Raw genomic sequence first — 19,398 nt, 5'->3', positions numbered from 1 at the left:
CTGTCCTTCAGGTAGATTTAGAATATTGGACCCAGCTTGGACATGTTTAACTTTGCTGGTGGGCAGGGGACACAAAGTGTGATGCCAAGCTGCATCCATAGCCATTTCCTCCCTCCCTTGATCTTCCTCAGTGTAGCACTTCAAAGGTGGTAAGAAGATGCTTTCCCTAAAATGGCAATAAAATGAAATGAAATCTGCAGCTGAGAGCTCGGCTGAGCTGATCTTCATTTTTACTGCCTTGTTAAATCTCTTTTTAATTTTTTTCAACACTAGTTTTCTTCCACCACCCCACCCATTCTTTCCAGATAACAAGAACCCATAAAGTATTTTTATGGAGGAGAAAGCTTGTCTTTCCTTTGCCAATCTCTAGAGCCATCCGTACACTCCACTGCTTATTACAGCTCTAACTGAAGCCGTATATTATTGCAAAATGGCCATCTTGACGTGGCTCAGCCCATAACTGGGACTGTGCCATTTTCAGAAGGCAGAGTCAGCAACCTCAAGAGCAGGACCTTGTGGGTTCTGTGATTATTGAGCATTTGCAAAGAATGTGGAGTTATCAGGGAAATCAACGTGTCTGATAGATTTAAGAACATAAGGGTTGCTTCTGCTGGCTCACAGGAATACTGCATTAGCTGCTCAGTATTCTGTTGATTTACGCTGGCCAGCCTGTTTTAAGTTACACACAGCTTAGACTCTTATCTCTTAGTGGTGGGTAGGAAGCTACTGATGCTGCACACAGAAGTTTTACTTCTGGTTACCAAAGGAAGTAGAAAATAAAGAGGAGAACTGAATTGATCAGTACAAAAACCAAAGAGAAAACAACTCTTCCCCCACCCCACCCCCAAGAAGAGCGCCAATAAAAATTGGCATTCTGATTTTTGGAGGGGTTTCAAAGGAAGTATGTGGCTAATGATACAACTACTATCCTTTTTTGTCATGGGAGGCTCAGAGCAATGTTCTTCCTGTTGGTGGTCCCCAGATGTTGTGAGACTACAACTCATGGGAGTTGTAAACAAGCAACATCTGGGGACCCATGGTGGAAGAACATGAATTTAGAAGATGCCGCAGTCAGAAAGCTAGACAATACTGTTAACTGTTTCTTTTAAATCAGAACAGAACAGCTACTAGAAAGTCCTGATTCTACCCAGATACAACCATGTCTATACGACGCTATCCAGACATTTGCCAGTCTTGCAGGCCTGTTTTCCATGGGTCACCCTGATCCTATCAAAGCTTGCCTCTGCTAGAGAAAGTATGATTTCCGACAAAATATAAAGACTTATTGGAAAATAAAACTCCAAGGTGGCTTTCACCGCTGGAAGCTAAAGCCCGAAAAAGACCCAATATGGAGGCCAAATGGCCAAAATATTGGGAAATATTAGAAAAAGATGGAGACAATTGGAAATTGCAGAGTTTGGAGAAAATTAAGGACAAAGTGTGAGACTGGTTACATTACGCTCAGATTAATGAAGTTTTTAAAAATGACAAAAAGTTAGGGTTCCAGGTGGAGAAATCGAAATTGGAAACAGAACTGTTAGAACCTAAGACTAAGATACTTTCAAGAATGTACAACTTGCTGTTAAAATGGAATACACAAGATGAAATGGTTAAATCGGCCATGATAAAGTGGGCACAGGATATAGGGCATAACATCATGTTTGAGGACTGGGAAAGGTTGTGGACCAACGGGCTGAACTTCACTGCATGTAATGTTTTGAAGGAAAATGTAATGAAAATGATATATAGATGGTACATGACCCCAGTTAAACTTGCCAAAATATACCATTTGTCTGATAACAAATGTTGGAAATGTAAAGAAAATGATGGAACATTCTTTCACCTCTGGTGGACTTGCCCGAGAGTGAAGGCCTTTTGGAAAATGATATATAATGAGTTGAAAAAGGTATTTAAGTATACCTTTACTAAGAAACCAGAGGCCTTCCTTTTGGGTATTGTCGACCAGAAGGTGTTAAAGAAGGACCGAACATTTTTTATGTATGCAACAACGGCAGCAAGGATACTCATCGCTAAGCACTGGAAAACTCAAGATCTACCCACACTGGAAGAGTGGCAGATGCAACTGATAGACTATATGGAACTAGCCGAGATGACCGGCAGAATCCGAGACCTGGGAGAAGAGAAGGTTGAAGAAGATTGGAAGAAATTTAAGATTTACTTTAAAAAGCATTGTAATTTGGTTGAATGTTAAGATGGAGGCTAGATCATAAATAACTGACCACCACTAAATTAGATGCAATTAGGATGATAAGTGAGATTGAGGGAAAACCATAAACCTTTGGGAGAACTATTAGATTATATTCTAAATGAATGGGACATAAGAATGTAAACAAGATGATAAATTGCGGGCAAGAATTGACAAAGATGCAAGTGGGAGCGGAAGACGTGAGGGAGTCCAAAGAAGTTATGAAATTATGTTATGATATATGTTACATTGTTTATTATATTGGCATTTATGTTTAAAAATCTTAATAAAAATTGATTTAAAAAAAAATAAAAAATAGAGAAAGTATGATTTCCATGCCAGCGACTATAGAGGGGAAGTCTGATGTAGTGTTGGAACTTCAGGAGTTAGTCTTTGACTTCAGCTAAGCAGGTGTTATCCTTTATGAAGACCACTAATTTATGGGTGCTGTTGATCAGGAATGTCTAACTTCTTCTGCATTATTGGAATCCACTCTATTCCCCAGACACCATCTTTGGGGCCAGAAATGTATTTTGCCATACAAACTGATCCTCTCATAAAGGGTCAGACTCCATGGTCTTATAGCAGTAAGGGATTCACAGTTCTTTTATTTATACATTCATTTATAGGCTGGGTTTTTTTTTTAATAGCTCTTCTAAAGACATGTAAAATACAGTTCAGAAGCAAAAGAATCAATTTATATGGCAGCAGCACACTATTTTAAAAGCATATGCCACTTTAAAATAAATAAAACAGCAACATGAGTTGCAGTAGATAAGCTAGGTAAGCATTCTAAAACAACTCACTGACTTAAGCTCATAAGAAACCTACATTAGAAAGAAGCAGCCCTAAATTAGTGTGCTTTTAAAACCTGCTTAAAGATGTAAGGCCTCTCCAGACGTCCTCTTCGTTGTGCATTCATGATGATATGTACTCATGATATTATTATTTACTTGCGCAAAACTTTTGAGTTGGTTATACAACTTCATTTCCAATCTGTGCATATCCTGCAATTTCCTTTTGGAATCCTGTAACTTTTCATAACGCAAATGCGTTTTTGGGGGTCCCACTTACTGTTGCGCTATAGCCCCTCTAGACAGCAAAAACGTGGTAGCATTGGGGGATGCATTGCATTCTGCTAATAAAGCAGAACAAGTCCACCGCTACTGTGTGAAGAACATACTGCTGAATATACTTATGAGAAAACACCGGTCTGGAGGGCTCCTTGCAGAGTTGAGGTCATCCCCTCCAAGCCATTGGCTGAGTTGCTGTGATGTCATAGAGTACAGTATTCATAAATATTTTAACAGCTGCAGGAGGGGAAGTTGACAAAGGGAAGATTATTTTTCTGCATAAAATACATGGGACAGAATATAGCTGTCCGATACTTCAAATGGAGCATTTAAGCTAGTGTGATTGGTTATGGAAACAGCATCATGGGGCTATTTAGGAATGTTTACAGTGCAGTTAGCTGGTGTGTGGTGGGGAGGTGGAGTTTGCTTCCTTGGATGTGAGCACTGTTGGCCTATTTTATTGATGGTAATGAATCAAGATGTCTGAAGGGACACAAACCTTTTGGGAACCAGGCTGTGCTGCTGTTCTTTCCTTTCTTGGGGCAGGCGTCAGAAGCGGAAGCTCCCTTCTCCAGTTTTCAGATGTTCTAGCTATTCCTGAGCTTCAGAGCGATGTTCCACAAAAATTCCTCCCTCCTCCCCCATGAACCAACCTGCACCTCATTTCCGTTTTCTTTCAGTTCCTTTATGTCCGTATTTACTGTTGCAGAATGTTCGTCTGTCTTTGTCCCTCTGTCTGCCTCTGCTTGAGAGCAGGGGCACCTAGGCTGTCATCCCCATTGAGGTCTCATGACTGTCTTATGTTTGATTTTAGCGCCCCCGGGGGGCAGTTTTGATGTCTCCGTGGTACCTCCCACCCCCAGTTGTTGTCTTGATATTATATGTTTATGTCTTGTCTGTCTTCCAGATGACGGCCTCTTTTCTGCCCCTCACCCCACCCCACCCCCAAGCACGTCCCCTTTGTCCCCTTTGCACTGAGAAACCCCCTTGAAATCACTTTGGAATAAAAAGTGATTGGAATGGACTTCCCTCCCATCTCCCCATCTCTTACCTACCTCTGTCATGCCCCTGTAAAGACCGAGATCTATCTGCCCCTTCCTTCAAGAGTCTGAAAATTTTTGTGGCCTTGTTCTGAGGCTGATCAGTGGGAAGAGAAAGCTGTAGCAAAGTTGCCACCAATGAGTAATGGAGGCTGGTCCACATAGGGCAGGCTTCCTCAACCTCGGCCCTCCAGATGTTTTGAGACTACAATTCCCATCATCCCTGACCACTGGTCCTGCTAGCTAGGGGTCATGGGAGTTGTAGGCCAAAAACATCTGGAGGACCGAGGTTGAGGAAGCCTGACATAGGGCAAATGGGGCACTTCCCCACCAACCTCAGTCTGCCCCTACTTGCCTGCCTACCTAATTATATCCATCCCAGGTGCAGTGGCTCTGGCTGTCAGCATCCTTAGTCCCTGCATTGCCCTTGTAAAACTCAGTAGGATGGAGGATGTACACAAAGCTAGAAGGTGTTGGCTGCGCCTGTCATTGGCTCTAGCTCCCCCTACTGTTGGCCTCCCTGCCTTCCAATCTACCAGTTCCAACGGGCACCAAAGGGAAAATCCTGCTGGTTTCTGGATGGGACTGTTCTTTCTCTATCCCAAAAAGACGGTCATGCAATGCTGAAGACTGATCAGCACTTCATTCTAACATAGCCTCTGATTGCCTTCTTTCTCCCTACCCTGCCCACCCCTTTTTGAGAAAGCTCTCCCACTCCTTCCTATAGAGCCAACATTCCTGGTCCTCTTTCTGCCCTGTGAGGTAAGTAGAAAGGTACCCTGACTCCCTCTCTTGTTTCTTCCTTCCCTTCTCTCCCAATCCGTGTAGATCCCGAGAGGACCAGCGCCCACATGATCTCAGCAGACGATGCAGAATATCCACGGGAATACCGGACCCTGGGCAATGGCACACGCCGATTCTCCAACGTAGGCCTGGTGCACACCTCGGAGCGCCGGCACACGGTCATCGCTGCCCAGAGCCTGGAGGCCCTGACAGGGCTCCAGAAGTCTGAGATGGAACGGAAGCGAGATGCCTTCATGGACCACTTGAAGAGCAAATACCCCCAGCATGCTTTGGCCATCCGAGGACAGCAGGAGAGGATCCGGGACCAGGTAAGAGCTACCTTTCTTTCTTCAATCAAGTTCCTCTCTCAACACTCACAATGTTTTCTTTCTCTGGGTTCATGGCTTAACATAGGCAAGATGCAACTTTCCCAATTAGGACTCTTTCAGTCCTCCTTACCTACTTAGATCAGGAGCAAATGAGGAAATTATTCTGGTATGTGTAGTATTCTCCTCCTGATTCCTTAAATCTGGGATGGGGAACCTAGGGCCTTCCAGAGGTTGTTTGATTACAACTCCCATCAGCCCTAGCCAGCATGGCTGATGGTCAGGGATGAAGGGAACTGTAGTCCAGCAACATTGGGAAGACCACAACTTCCCAGTCTTTGCCTTAAAGCCATGGGACTTATTCAGGTGACACCGTTCTGGCAACAAGTGGTGTGAAGCGGGACTTTGGAGATCTTTATGGAATAGCCAAGACCTTGGTCCTGCTTCTCAAGGAGACATGTCTAGCTGTATTATAAGTTTAAGTACACATTTCAGGTCTGATCAAAATTTTATACTAAGCCGTCTTGAGGGATTACAGATCACAATAAGGTACTGGAGATACCCGATAAGGAATTGTCAAGCATCATCATGAAACGCCCATTTCCCAGGTCCTTTTGTGGAAGCCATAGTAGAAACTGGTTCGGTTTCAAACACATTTAAATTGGTAATATAGATCTTGTGTTCTGGGATGCTGCACAAGACCCTTTCATTTTTGTAAGACAGCCTTTTATTTTTGGTAATTCTTATTCTGCAAGATTATATAAGCTGGTTTGTATGTTTTCTTACACAATGCCATTATTACGTAGATACTAGCTACCCAACCTCCATGAAACTCAGGCTTTAGGTTGCAGCTTTTTGGATCATTGCCACCAGCAAATTGGTGGCTAGTTAAGGGTAAAGGAAAGCAAATACCCTTTATTGGTTTTATTCAACTTCTGTAGTCCTCTGCAATGAGTCTCATGACAACCTAAGGCAGGGGTTTTCTTATCTTTTTGAGTCCACGGTGCCCTTGACCAAACACATTCTTTCTGTGGCTCCCCTGTGGAAGCCACTTATACTGGGGTTCCATTACAGGAAGTGCGTAAGTGGGGATTCGCCCTGCCCTGTTGAGAGTGGAGGGGGAGGAGGGAGAGAATCAAATCTGGAATATGATTGGAAGACAGAAAGCAGGAGGAGCAGCAGGACTCGGGCTGGGGAGAGAGATAGAGAAATAGATCAAGAGAAATTTGCAAATATGAAGGAAGGATGGCTGACGTGAAGAGGGGGAGAGAGGGGAGGGCCCTCCTGCAGCACCCCTGGCCAATTGTTAAATTATCCAAGGATGCAGAGGTTGAAAACCTCTGACCTCATCTTGCCAACCTTGCCAACCTCTGGAGCTGGCCATTCAGTGCCTGCACAGTGTTGCTGTGCCAAGCATAGCAGTGTGGCACTCCCTCCGGTGCTGAGCATGTATAGGTGTCAGTGAACACTGCAAATATAACATTCTAGGCCAAAGGTATTCAGCCTTTTTGAGTCCACAGTTCCCTTGACCAACTACATCCTTTCTGTGGCACCCCTGTGGGGCTCAGGAGCCCAGTTATGTCACCCCTTGCCTCCAGAGCTGGCAGCCTCTTACCCTTTTTTGAACACCTTCCCTTGTGGAGGATTCTCTCAGCCTCTTCTCCTCTCCCCTCTCCTTGGGAGTCCTCTGGGCAGCCGCTGCTGCCACCCCTGGTCTCTGAGCTGCTTCCCTGCCCCAAAGAGAGGTGCCTCCTCACACTGCCCCACATTGGCCTGGGAAGCACTCCCTGGCCAGCCCCAGAGGCACCATTCACCATTCAGCTTATAGCCAGGGCTGCTGCAATGAACAGTTGTGCAAGCCTTTGAGAGGCAGAGACTCAAGACGGCATCAGAAGGAGGGAGGGAAGGAAAGAGGGACAGTGGCCAGTTGCCCGTGGCACTCCAAGGTGCCTCGGTACACTGGTTGAAAACCACTGTTCCAGGCAGTGCCAGTCTTTGCAGCAAGAGCTGCAGATATGACCCTAAGGCTTAGTACATGGTATCAAACAACAGATGTACATCCAGATTTAGTACTCTGAAAAGTATACCTATATTCAAAACCTGGGGAGGCTAACCTGTGGCCTTTCATCATAATCACCACCACCACCATCCTACTTTATTTATTATTTATATCCCGCCCATCTGGCTGGGTTGCCCCAGCCACTCTGGCCATCTCCGGCCATTCTGCCTGTCATTGGCTCGGGCTCCTCCTACTGTTCGTATGGGATGTGGGTGGTGCTGTGGTCTAAACCACTGAGCCTCTTCTGGCGGAAATGACTAGCAGAATCCGAGACCAAGGAGAAGAGTTGGTGGAAGAAGATTGGAAGAAATTTAAAGTTTATTTACAGAAACATTGTAAAATTAAGGAATGTTAGAAGGATGTTGGAATGAAGTTATGTGGTCTTAGCAGAAATGATATAAAGGATTAAGTAAAAATAGATAGTTAATTGGTGAAAGAAGAGAGTGTAAAATTACAGTATGTTAAGATAAATTATTAGGATAAAAACAAAGATGGAAAGGATTTGCTGAAATATCTAATTGAACTAGAAGACAAAAAAGGGAGGTGTGAGGAGGTCAAGGAAACAAGCAAATGAAAAATGAGTTGTGGGAAGGTTTGATCTGTTTTTTCCCCTTCTTTTTCTTTTTTCTTTTTTTTCTTGGTTGTTTGTCTTTTTTGTAATCTTTAAAATTGGAATAAATATTATTTAAAATAAAATAAAATAAACCACTGAGCCTCTTGGGCTTGCTGATCAGAAGGTCGGCAGTTTGAATCTCCACGACGGGGTGAGCTCCCGTTTCTCTGTCCCAGCTCCTGCCAACCTAGCAGTTTGAAAGCACGCCAGTGCAAGTAGATAAATAGGTACTGATGTGGTGGGAAGGTAAACAGCGTTTCCCTGTGCTCTGGTTTCTGTCACGGTGTCCCATTGCACCAGAAGTGGTTTAGTCATGCTGGCCACATGACCCAGAAAGCTGTCTGTGGACAAACGCTGGCTCCCTTGGCCTGAAAGCGAGATGAGTGCCACAACCCTATAGTTGCCTTTGACTGGACTTAACCGTCCAGGGGTCATTTACCGTTACCTTTACTATTCATATGTTGTTGGGGCTCCAATTCCCATCAGTCCCAGCCACAGAGCTAGCTCTGTCATTAGTCAGACTGAGGTGACTGAAGCCCCCAAGGCAGTAGTCCTGTAGACACTCCGCGGCAGGCACAGAAGCCGCACCAGTATCGGCTGAAATCATGCAAGAACTTGCGTAGTTCAGCCAAATTTTGCAATTTGGTGGGTGGAAGATAGTTTTGTATAGCTGAATTTGACATGTAAGAAATGAAATCCCGCCAAACAGCCTTAGAAATACATTCTTTACGCTTAGAAATGTGTAATTTGTGAGCCATTTTCCCTGTGATGACCAGAGCTCACACATTCTTGTCCTGCGACAAGAGATTCGAGTCCTGTAGTGCCTTCCGTTTCTGGAACAGATGCTTAAGTGCTTGTAACACAAACTGTTAGGAATTAGTCGTGTGAGAGCTGAAAAATACACGTCTCGTTTTGTGCCAGGTGTGCGAGAGAATGGCACTTCTTTAGAGGCACCTGTTCTGCATGCAGGCTCAGCGCTGTGAGTAATGTGCCTGTGATCACCTGCAGATCACTTTCGACTCCCTCCTGTTGCCTAATGACTTGAAACTCAGCACAGAGCAGCCTTGCTGAAAGCCAGATTCTCAAGCTCTGCTGGGCTTTTGTCTCCTTTCCCCACTAGCAGTGATATTTCCACATTCGGGCTTTTATTTGATCCGGGGCTCAACTTAGGAACCTCTTTTCAGATCTAAGGTTCAGTCCTATGACCTGGATAGTGAAGTCTTAATGTAGTTGCACAGCTATTTCTTGCCTGATATATTAAGGCCAAATCTCTCAGCTGCTACTAGTTTCAAAGGTCAGGTTAGCATTTATTTCCCAAGGGAGTGAGTGGGCGGGAATTAGAGTGACCCGGTGAAAAAGGGAAAGGGGACTCCTGCACCTTTAATAGTCCAGTTGACAGAGGATTTCAGCTGATAGTTTGCCACATTGAAAGAAACTACAGTCACAAACCTTGGCTTCACTCCTGGCAGCATGGCACAGCAGGAGTGTGGAAGGACCATGACATGCCCACGATTTTCAGCCCACTTTTAAACCATAGTTAAGCATAGCTAAGGTTTAAAGGGATGTGTGGATGAGACCAATTTGTATCCCAGGTTCATTTACATGGATTGGGGGCGGGTGGGCAGAATCGTGGTTAGAGAAGTAATAAATGAACCGGCATCAGGGTTTCACTTGAACCCAGAACCCAATTCCAGAAAGCCCCACCTGGAAATCTTAAGTGGTTGAAGCCCAGTTCTCCATGATGAAAACATGGCTTGACCATATCAGTTGAGCTCATTTCAGGCAGCTTTGTGTTTCTGCAGGGGCAGAGAAGGGCCGCATTCCCCCTGGGGTAATCAGTTGGAGGCCACATATTGATGGTGGGCATGGCTGGTGCCAAAAGTGAATGGGGCTAGAGTCAAATGCAGGCAGGGAAATCCCTGTAGTAGTAGTAGTAATGATGATGATGATGATGATGATAATAATAATAATAATAATAATAATAATAATAATAATAATTTCATTATTTATACCCTGCCCACTCTGGGCAGCTTACAACACATCCCTTGCCCCCCTCATCCCCTTTCTCTCTTTCTGCTGCCCCCCCCATTTCCCCTTTGGCTCCCCATAAAATCATGCCAGGGGATATACATGAAACCCTAGGACTACCTAGGGTGCACTTCTCCCCCCTGGGGTCTTTACAGCTGCTATAGAATTAACAGTGTCTCTATTTATTTTGAAATGGTTTGCTAGATCATAAGGATTCTTTTCCTTCCCCCACTTGTTTTAGTTTTGGTAGCCTGGTTCCATCGTAGCAGTTGGTTCAGGTGCCTGGGAGCGAGAGAAAGAGAGACAAAGACACACACACAATTTCTCCCTGAGCATTGGTGGTGGCGAAAGAGGCAGTGTTAAAACAGCAGATGGAGCTGCAGGTCAAGAAGAACGGCTTCTGTGGTTCCAGAACGAAAGCAAGGATGGATGCCCAGAGATTAGTCAGTCCTATGGGGCTTTGGCAGGGCACAGGGGATGCTCAAGCCTAGATCAGTGAAAGTTGCAGACTAGGTTAGGAATGTTAACCCTTAACTGTGCCATGTATGTGTCAGGCTAACAAGGTTCCAGATCTGTGGTCTGCTCGTAAAAGCAGCCTGTTTTATTTTCTGACCTGTGCAAACCTTCTCTTAGAATCAGAGATCTGCCTAAGTTTTTTCTCCTCATGCCTTGGAGGTTAGAAACTTGTATCTAAATTAAAAGATAGGTTGGCCGAATCCATGCTGCTAGCAGACAGAAGCAATTTGCTTCCTCTCAAATGCATGGGGAACATAATCGTTCTGGCAAGGGGGTGAAATGCCTTTCAAGCTCTCCCTCTGCCCCAGTTTTGCATTGGAGGCTGACAGTATGTGCTACATTATCCCCCAGTGTGACAATATATGTGTTTAACTGGACAGAGGAAAGCAGGGCTCTGAGTTTATTTTCAGTGAAAGGTCATAAGAACTTGCAGAAGAACTTGCTCTTGACTCCAGAGTTCAGCCGTGCTGGAAAAGGTGAAGCAGTATCAAAGATGAGAGTGCCCTTGAGCGTGTGCTATGCTGGAAAGGGGTTTCCGCCTCCCGGTTCTTATTGCCCTTTTGTGCCCTTATGAGCAAGGTATTCTGGGCTAGGGATTGGGGCTGGGAGTTGGGGAGAGAAATCTGTTTCATTCCACGTTTAAAGGCAAACCTTCCTAATTTACACATTTTGAAACAACACACAATTTCTCCAAATCTTTCAATGCAGCTCTTCAGCCACGTGACGCATACAGAAATGCATTTGCTAGCATAAACCATGCATTAAAATGTATGTGCTGGTGAAAGTAGCATACAAAAACGGGGAAATTGCTTTGCAAAAATCTGTACGTTGGGGGAATGCATATGAAAATGCTACTAAATCTTCATGAGGGTTTTATTTTATTTTATTTTAAAGACACACAAACTGATGTGGAAATGAGGAGAACTGAACTTGAAACTGGAAAAACAAAGAAAAACCAAAATTCTCAGATTTGCCAATCCCTGCTTTGGGCCTTTTACTAGGATCGGCGTGGCCTAGTGAGACAAGTTTCTTGGAATTGTGTTTGTTCAAACCTCAGAGCCTTCTTTATGCACAGAAGAGAATACAAGTGTGCAACACCAACCTGCGTAATCAGCACTCTACTTTGAGTCCTGGCTGTTAGCTTTTCCTTGGGCACTAGAGCAGTATTTCTGCTTCAGGCTCCTCCTTTTCTCAGCTCTAGTCTGGGCTGGAGTGTAGCAGTGCCCCTTTTCCGATATAACAGGAGAACGTATCCTCTCAGCTTGCATTCAAGCTCAGCCGCCTATGGGCTTGGCCTAGGGTGGCCTTAACACAAGCCTTTGCTTTTCTGTACCATTCAAAGCAATCTTGCTTCAGTGCACTCAGCTGGGTTATGCAAAAGCCACCTGCAAAGGAGAAATGTCCGGAAACCTCTTAGTGCATCTGCAATTGCTTGGGGTCCCTCATTTGCACCATTGCGTGTCTACAGGCACTTATAGGTGGCAAAGCCATGTGCGCAACACTCTCTAGATCAGGGATCTTTGTATCTCATGCTACTTTTCTTCCTACATTAGGAATGGGGAACTTTCTTTAGTTCTGTGGGCAAGGGGGAAAAGTGGCAGGAGCCATGGGTGTGACCCTTACCTATATCGTAGCAGAGGTTCTTTCACCCACATTCACCTCTGCATTCTGGCAAGCAAATTCAAGGACACCATTCAAGGACGCACTCCATCCAGACTAAAGTGTTAGGCAGGCCACGGAGCAGGTCTGATGAGGGATTATTTATTTATTTATTTATTTATTTATTTATTTCCCGCCCATCTGGCTGAGCCTCCCCAGCCACTCTGGGCAGCTTCCAATCAAGTGTTAAAAACAATATAGCATTAAATATTTAAAACTTCCCTAAACAGGGCTGCCTTCAGATGTCTGTTAAAGATAAGATGGCTGCTTATTTCCTTCACATCTGAAGGGAGGGTGTCCCATCGGGCGGGCGCCACTACTGAGAAGGCCCTGTGTCTGGTTCCCTGTAACCTCACTTCTTGCAATGAAGGAACCGCCAGAAGGCCCTTGGCGCTGGATCTCGGGGTCCGGGCTGAACGTTTGGGTGGAGAATGCAGCTGCTTAGGATGGGGCTTAGGAGGGGCAAGGCCTGGGAGGTTCCTAAGGGCCAGGTATAAAGGCTCAGAGGACCGCATTTGAACCTGTGGCTTGAGGCTCCCCACCCACATATCTCAAGGTGGGGGCTAGGACCGGCAGCCTTGAATAATAGTGGCATTGGGGTGCGTGCTTTTTTCCCATAACCCTAGAACTAATGGACATCCAGTGAAGCTGATTGTTGGAAGTGTAAAGAAGTACATCTTCACGCAGCACAGAGATAAACTACAAAACTTGCTAGTACAAGGTGTGATGGTGGCCAGCAATTTGAATGCCTTTACAAGAGAGATAGATTTTTGGGGGACCAGGCTATGAATGACTTCTAGATATGATGACTGTTTTGCTGGGGAACACTAGTAGGGAAAGAGCTTGTTGCGCTCATGTCCTGCTTGTGGGCTTCCCATGGGCATCTGGTTCGCCACTATGAGAACACTGTTCTGGACTAGATGGGCATGTGGCCTAATCCAGCAGGGCTCTTTTACAGGAGATAGACCTATTGCCAGAATTCATTGCCAGGGCTAGTAGCATGGGTCAAGGTTGTTGGGTACCTGTCAATTCCCACACCCAGAATGGGCAGCCTGCTGAGAACCCTGGAATCCATTGGCCTTCTCTTCCTTCTCCTGAAGGAGCGTCTCCACCCCCATCATTCAACCCAGACACTGAGGTCTGGCTCCGAGGGCCTTTTGGCAGTTCCCTCCCTGCGAGAAGCGAAGTTACAGGGAACCAGGCAGAGGGCCTAGTCGGAAGTGGCGCCTGCCATGAAGTTTAGAAGATATCTGAAGGCAGCCCTGTTTAGGGAAGGTTTTAATGACTGATGTTTTAATGTATTTTTAGTCTTTTGTTGGAAGGCGCCCCAGATGGGTGGGGTATAAATAAATTATTATTATTATTATTATTATTATTATTATTATTATTATTATCCTTGCTGCATGTGCACCTATCACTTCTAAGCAAAGGCCCTTCCAAATGACCTGTTTATTGCCCATCCTTCCTGGTTTGTTTGTGCAGAAGTTAGATGACACCATGTCAGATGACACCATTTCAAGCAGTTGTTACCCGACACTTCCCAGTGCATCTTGCTATTCTTTCCTTATTGCAGAAAGTTGTGTGTGTGTGTGTGTGTGTGTCTGTGCACATGCGTTGTCAACAAGTCAAGTAGGAATATGAGAGTCCTCTTGCCCAACGTTGGTCCTCATCATAGTAGACCCATTGAAATAAATGGACATGATCCATTAATTTTAATGGGTCTACTCTGAGAATAACTTAGTTGGATACAGCCTGAGGTGGGGTGTGAGAGGGAGAAACAGAGACAGTGGAAAACCTGTCCTTGCCTTATTGTACTTGCATTTCCTGTTGAGGGGGGGGGAGTGGGGGAACACACCTGTCTGAATTAATGCAAATGAATGATCCCAATTTAGCACATCCCATTTGCAAACATGTCAACAGTATGTATGAGATGCATATTATGCCAGGCAAAAATCAAGCTGGTGGTTATAACTTGTAAAGCTCTAAATGCTGCAGTAACACAGTTGTTTCACCAGTGTGGCTGCTCCTGGTTTTATTGTGCTTGCAGTTTTTTTTGGGGGGGGGGGGTGGAGAGATTTGCTTTTCAGTTTGTTTGCTTTGCCTTGCTGCTTTGTTTCCTGCTCTGACTTGAGCCTTTGGGATAGGTTAGGCCAGACATTTAAATATGATACTGCCTGAATTTGTGTACCTCAAAGGGTTCTCAGCTTTCTTACAGGAGATGCAGAAACTCATTAGCTGATTGAAACTTTACCAGTCATTTTATTGATCATTCCTCCTGATTTGTTTGGAGGGTCTTTAGATGACGCTGGCTTCATTGTGGTTTGTTTTTAGGGGGGTTAGACGATGTTGCATCAAAGCAAGTGTTGCCTTGCATTTTAAGGTGCATTTCCCCATCACTTTCCTTCCTGCAAAAAGTCTGGTCTTTTAGGAAAGCAAGTTTGTTGTGCAAGACCTCCCACTCAAATGTAATTGTGCAACCTGGATTTGCCCGTGTGTGATTGAATTGCACCTGAAAACGATTGTCTGGCAGTGCCTTTAATCTCCATGCCATGAAAAGCTTCTGCTGCTCTGTTTCTGCATGCCAGTCCTGCTGCTAATGGCACAGAGGGAGAGGAAGCTCAAAGCCTGACAGCTCCAATCGTACCTCTCTTAACAGACTCTGGCCATTGTTTTTGCTTCCTCTTGATGTCTGGAACTTCTGTGTGATGTGCTCTCTCTTCCTTCAAATCCTTCTTCAATATCCATCTTTGTCCGCAAAACCTTTTCAGACATGGTGCCAGCGCAGAAGCATAAGAAGTTGCCTTATACTGAGTTAGTATTGTCTGCACTGACTGGAAGTGGCCCCCTGGAGTTTCATGCATGGTTCTCCCCCAGCCCTACGTGGTGATATTGCGGATGGAACCTGGGAACATCTGCATGCAAAGCATGTACTCTACCACTGAGCCATGACTCTTCCCTCAAAATGCACCTAGAATGGGAGGGGAAGCCAAATCTTGTGCATCGACAGGTCCAGCTGCCACTGAGCTGAATGCACCACCATCGCAGCTGATGTGGCTCAGGTGGGTGGTGCCAGCACACAGCAAAGCTCCAGGCCAGCATTGCATGTGTGAACACTCTGGTGTCCTCATGTTAATAATGTTGGCCCTACCCCAGGACGCATATTAGGATGTGGGACTAGCATTGCTAACATGACAGTGTCAGCTGGCACACATATTTTTGCCTGGCTCAGGAGCTCTGCTTGGTGGTGTAGTCTGCCCTCCTCACTAGTAAATAGTGTAAGATGGGTGCCTGTTGAGGGGCCTCACAATAGCAGAAGGCACTGAGGACCGCTTAGCCAGGGCCTCTCTCAAACTATTAGCTATGTCTGAACCCCTTAGTGTTCAGTCCTTTCAAGATCTAAGCCTAAGTATGTCCAACTGAACTGGAGCATGCATACCCCTGCCCCTCCTTTTCCTCCTCTCCTTCTGATGTGTCTGCCCTGTCAAATTTCAGATTGCAACCTTCGCAGAGAAGATGTTTGTGTCCTTCTGCAAAGCACCATGTAAATTCATGAGATTTATATATAAAGAACTGAAAAATGTGTAGGTCCTGTAGTATCTGAATAGTTTATGGTTAAAGATGGGGAAGAAACCAGGATGTGAAACCATGGCTTGAAGTGGTTTGAATTACCAGTAGCCATTGATAAGCATGAATGGCCCAGTTCAGATGGTCATATCTCATCTTAATAACTGAGATATACACAGCTCCTTCTCAGCACACTGCAGTAAACATGAAAGCCTCCAGTTAACCATAGCTTCTCATGTTTTCTGAAACAGGTAACACTGGTTATCGGGTTCAGAGCAAACCAATCTGAAGTTGGTTTAAGATCCTGACTTGTTCCAAACCCAGTAACCACAGTTTCCCAGGTTATATGTAACAGGACATGTAAGGTTGATTGAAGACTTCTGGGTATAGTTGTTGCAAGGAGGGAAGGGGCTGTGTGTGTAGGCGCAAACTTGTTCATATCTGATTGTCCAAATGTCAAAGGTCAGTGTCTGCACCAAGAATACCATGATTAAGGCAACTCTCTGTCTCTGTTTGCAAGATGATATACAGGTCTTGCTGTTGTCTCCCTGTGCACTTGCTCTGGGTGTACAGCTTAGTTTGCCAACTGGTTTCATAGAAAGTACAGGGTTGCAACTAGAGTTAAGAAAGTGAACCATGATTAATGCCAACCACATTTTAATGTTATGCCTGCAATATATTGCAGAGGAATGTTTTGTATTTGATTGTCAGATGAGAGAATATACAAGCAGTTTTTATTCTTTTCTTCTACACAGACATGCTTTTCGTCTTGTTGTTTAGGTGTAAGGAATATATAATGTCAGAAGCAGAGTGGCATGCTCTTAAGAGAGGAGACAGGAATAATGGGGGGGGGCAGTATACCCTCTCCACTTCATCTGCCATCTCTACAGGATATAGCTTTTGAGCACTTACTGGTAGATTTGAGGCCTAATTCCCAAGGCTTGCATGAAAGAAATCCTGTATGAACACTAACAAGGCTTCTCTCGAAGGCATAAAGGTGACTCAGATCTATAAAAATGATTTGAGTGGAAAGAGAGAGCACATTTCGCAGAGAGCCCCTGCAGGCCTCTTTCTTCTCCATTTATAAGGTTGACATGCAATCATCTTCAGATACGGAGTCCTTCACACAGCCTCTCCATATTCAGCAGCCTTCCTTTTTATATCTTGCGTGGACTGTAAGGTAAGGTGCCCTTTTTACCCCCTCTAATTCGTTTTGTTTTCTTTCCACCCTGAAAATTTCCCAAACTCTCTGCAAAGGAGGGGGGATCATTATTCTCTGAGAGAGAAGCTGAGTGCCGTCTTGGTGAAGACAATGTCTGGAATATTTGTGGGATTGATAGTAATGATACGCACCACCCCTTTCTCCACAGCAGTGTGAGATTCCAGGGGTTCTAGGAGCTTCCCCATGGTTTGTGTTTCCTGTTGGAAATGAGGAACAGCAGAGAGTGTAGTGTCTTCATGATATATGGTTTATTTACACATATATACAGCCTGAACCTAGAGGGAGGAGGTGCTGAATATTCACATCCCAAGAGGGTCCTGTTCCTTACATTGCTGTAGCCTCAGATTTTAAGATTATCTGACCCTCTCTGCAGCATAAAACAGACTGCCCACCTCATGCTCTGGCCCCCTCCAGCTTGCAGAAGTGACACTCTCCCCACCCCACCCCACCCCCCCGTTCACTTACCTCATTGCCCACTGATTTTCTGCCCCTTCCTCCTGAAACTCTGGCCTTTTGTCTCTGCTAACTATCTCTCACCTCAGTGAGGGGCTTTCCCCATTTTCTGTCCAGCCTGGAGTCTCTGTTAATGGCATTGTTAATAGGTTAATGACTGGCCATCATCAGCCTTGGTTACCTCTGCTGAGCTGGCCTGGCTCATTAGCATAAACTAAATCCAGGGATTTCTGTGTTTGGCACAGTTTAATCAAACTTTGATTAATTCTAATTTTTACAATTCCAGGATTTTGAGTTGATTTGCACCCACAGATTCTGGCCCTAAAACTTATAACAGTATTTATTTATCTACTTTAAGAGCCTTGTTGTAGATGTGGTGAAATTCATTTGAATACATACACACTAATAGAGCGTGGTATTTGGAATAGATCTGAGGTTCCATGAAATGTGGATTTCTGTTTTTAAAGCAACAACCAAAAATTGTAATATTTTCCTATACACATAAAAATGTAAAGCTGTTGTCATGCTGCAGTTCGTATGGCCACCAGTAGGCGGCTACGGGGGGCAGGCAGCTTAGGCGAACTGTTTAGTGGATTGGGAAGAGGCGCTTAACTATGGTTCTTCTGTTTTGACTGCTCTGAAGACCCTAAAGAGGCTGGGAAAGTGACTTCCATTTGGTGAGAGTGACAGTGCTTTGAGCATCTGAGATGGCTGCTGCTAAGAGGCAGCATGGGACAGGCAAGGGAGCCCCAGCGGGAATGAAGAGAAGATGCACTAAGATTGCATTGGCAAGAAGTAATGAGGGAAAGGAGAAGCAAGACCCGTCCTCTGTGGCCCATTTGGGGCAGGATATGTACCTTGCCCAGACCATTATCTCACAGGTGGGCATACTGGGAAAAGAATGCCAATGGGTTAATATTTCCCTGCTCTCCTTGCAGATTCTGACTTAACCTGGGAGATGGCAGTGATCCCTGTGGCACATGCTGAACAAAGTGCTTCTGAGCATTTGCAGAGTATTCCCCCCACCAAAAAAAGTCAGACTTGGATAACAGGACTGCCTGTCTTGCAACCCAGTCCTAATCGTGTTTGCTTAAAGAGGGGAATGGGGTTGTAGCGAGCTATAAAAGGAAGCAGGGGGGTGAACTGGGAAGGGATAGGAGAGGGAGTGGGTGAGGTGTAAAGAGAGGAGGAGTTGGACAGGTGGGGGGAGGGGGTTGGCAAAGGGGCTGTTGGGTAGGTAAGGTTGGTGAGCAGAGTGCACAGGGTCATTGTGTGTGTGTGTGTGTGTGTGTGTGTGTGTGTGTGTGTGTCACAGGCAGAGGGCCTTCTCGGTAGTGGCACCTGCCCTGTGGAACGCCCTCCCACCAGATGTCAAGGAAATAAACAACTATCTGACTTTCAGAAGACATCTGAAGGCAGCCCTGTTTAGGGAAGTTTTTAATGTTTGATCTTTTATCGTGTTTTTAATATTCTATTGGGAGCCGCCCAGAGTGGCTGGGGAAACCCAACCAGATGGGTGGGGTATAACAAACAAACAAACAGTGGTACCTCAGGTAATAAACACCTCAGGTTACAAACACTTCAGGTTAAAGACTCCGCTAACTCGGAAGTAGTACCTCGGGTTAAGAACTTTGCCCCAGGATGAGAACAGAAATTGCGCCACCGCAGCAGCGGGAGGCCCCATTAGCTAAAGTGGTACCTCAAGTTAAGAACAGTTTCAGGTTAAGAACAAACCTCCAGTATGAATTAAGTTCGTAACCAGAGGTACCACTGTAATTAAAACAACAACAGACTGCATGTTTCTTGCCCTTAGTGTTGAAAGCAGAATCTGTTTGAGAGCATTCAGGTAGATTCTT

General features: G+C 45.1%; 1 protein-coding gene across 9 annotated transcripts in view; it reads left to right on the top strand.

Moving 5' to 3' along the window:
- Positions 1-19,398, top strand: part of SRCIN1 (SRC kinase signaling inhibitor 1) — a 331,708-nt gene that overhangs the window by 168,422 nt on the left and 143,888 nt on the right. For all 9 annotated transcript variants that reach the window (XM_079949239.1, XM_079949240.1, XM_079949242.1 and 6 more), the window contains one exon: positions 5,148-5,431. In XM_079949239.1, the coding sequence (XP_079805365.1) occupies positions 5,171-5,431 (261 nt within the window). In that variant the 5' untranslated portion in view covers positions 5,148-5,170. The remainder of the gene's footprint in view (positions 1-5,147; positions 5,432-19,398) is intronic.

Source organism: Podarcis cretensis, assembly GCF_951804945.1.
Source record: "Podarcis cretensis genome assembly, chromosome: 13".
In the NCBI taxonomy this organism is placed as follows: domain Eukaryota; kingdom Metazoa; phylum Chordata; class Lepidosauria; order Squamata; family Lacertidae; genus Podarcis; species Podarcis cretensis.
This window is presented reverse-complemented; position numbering and strand designations above follow the sequence as displayed.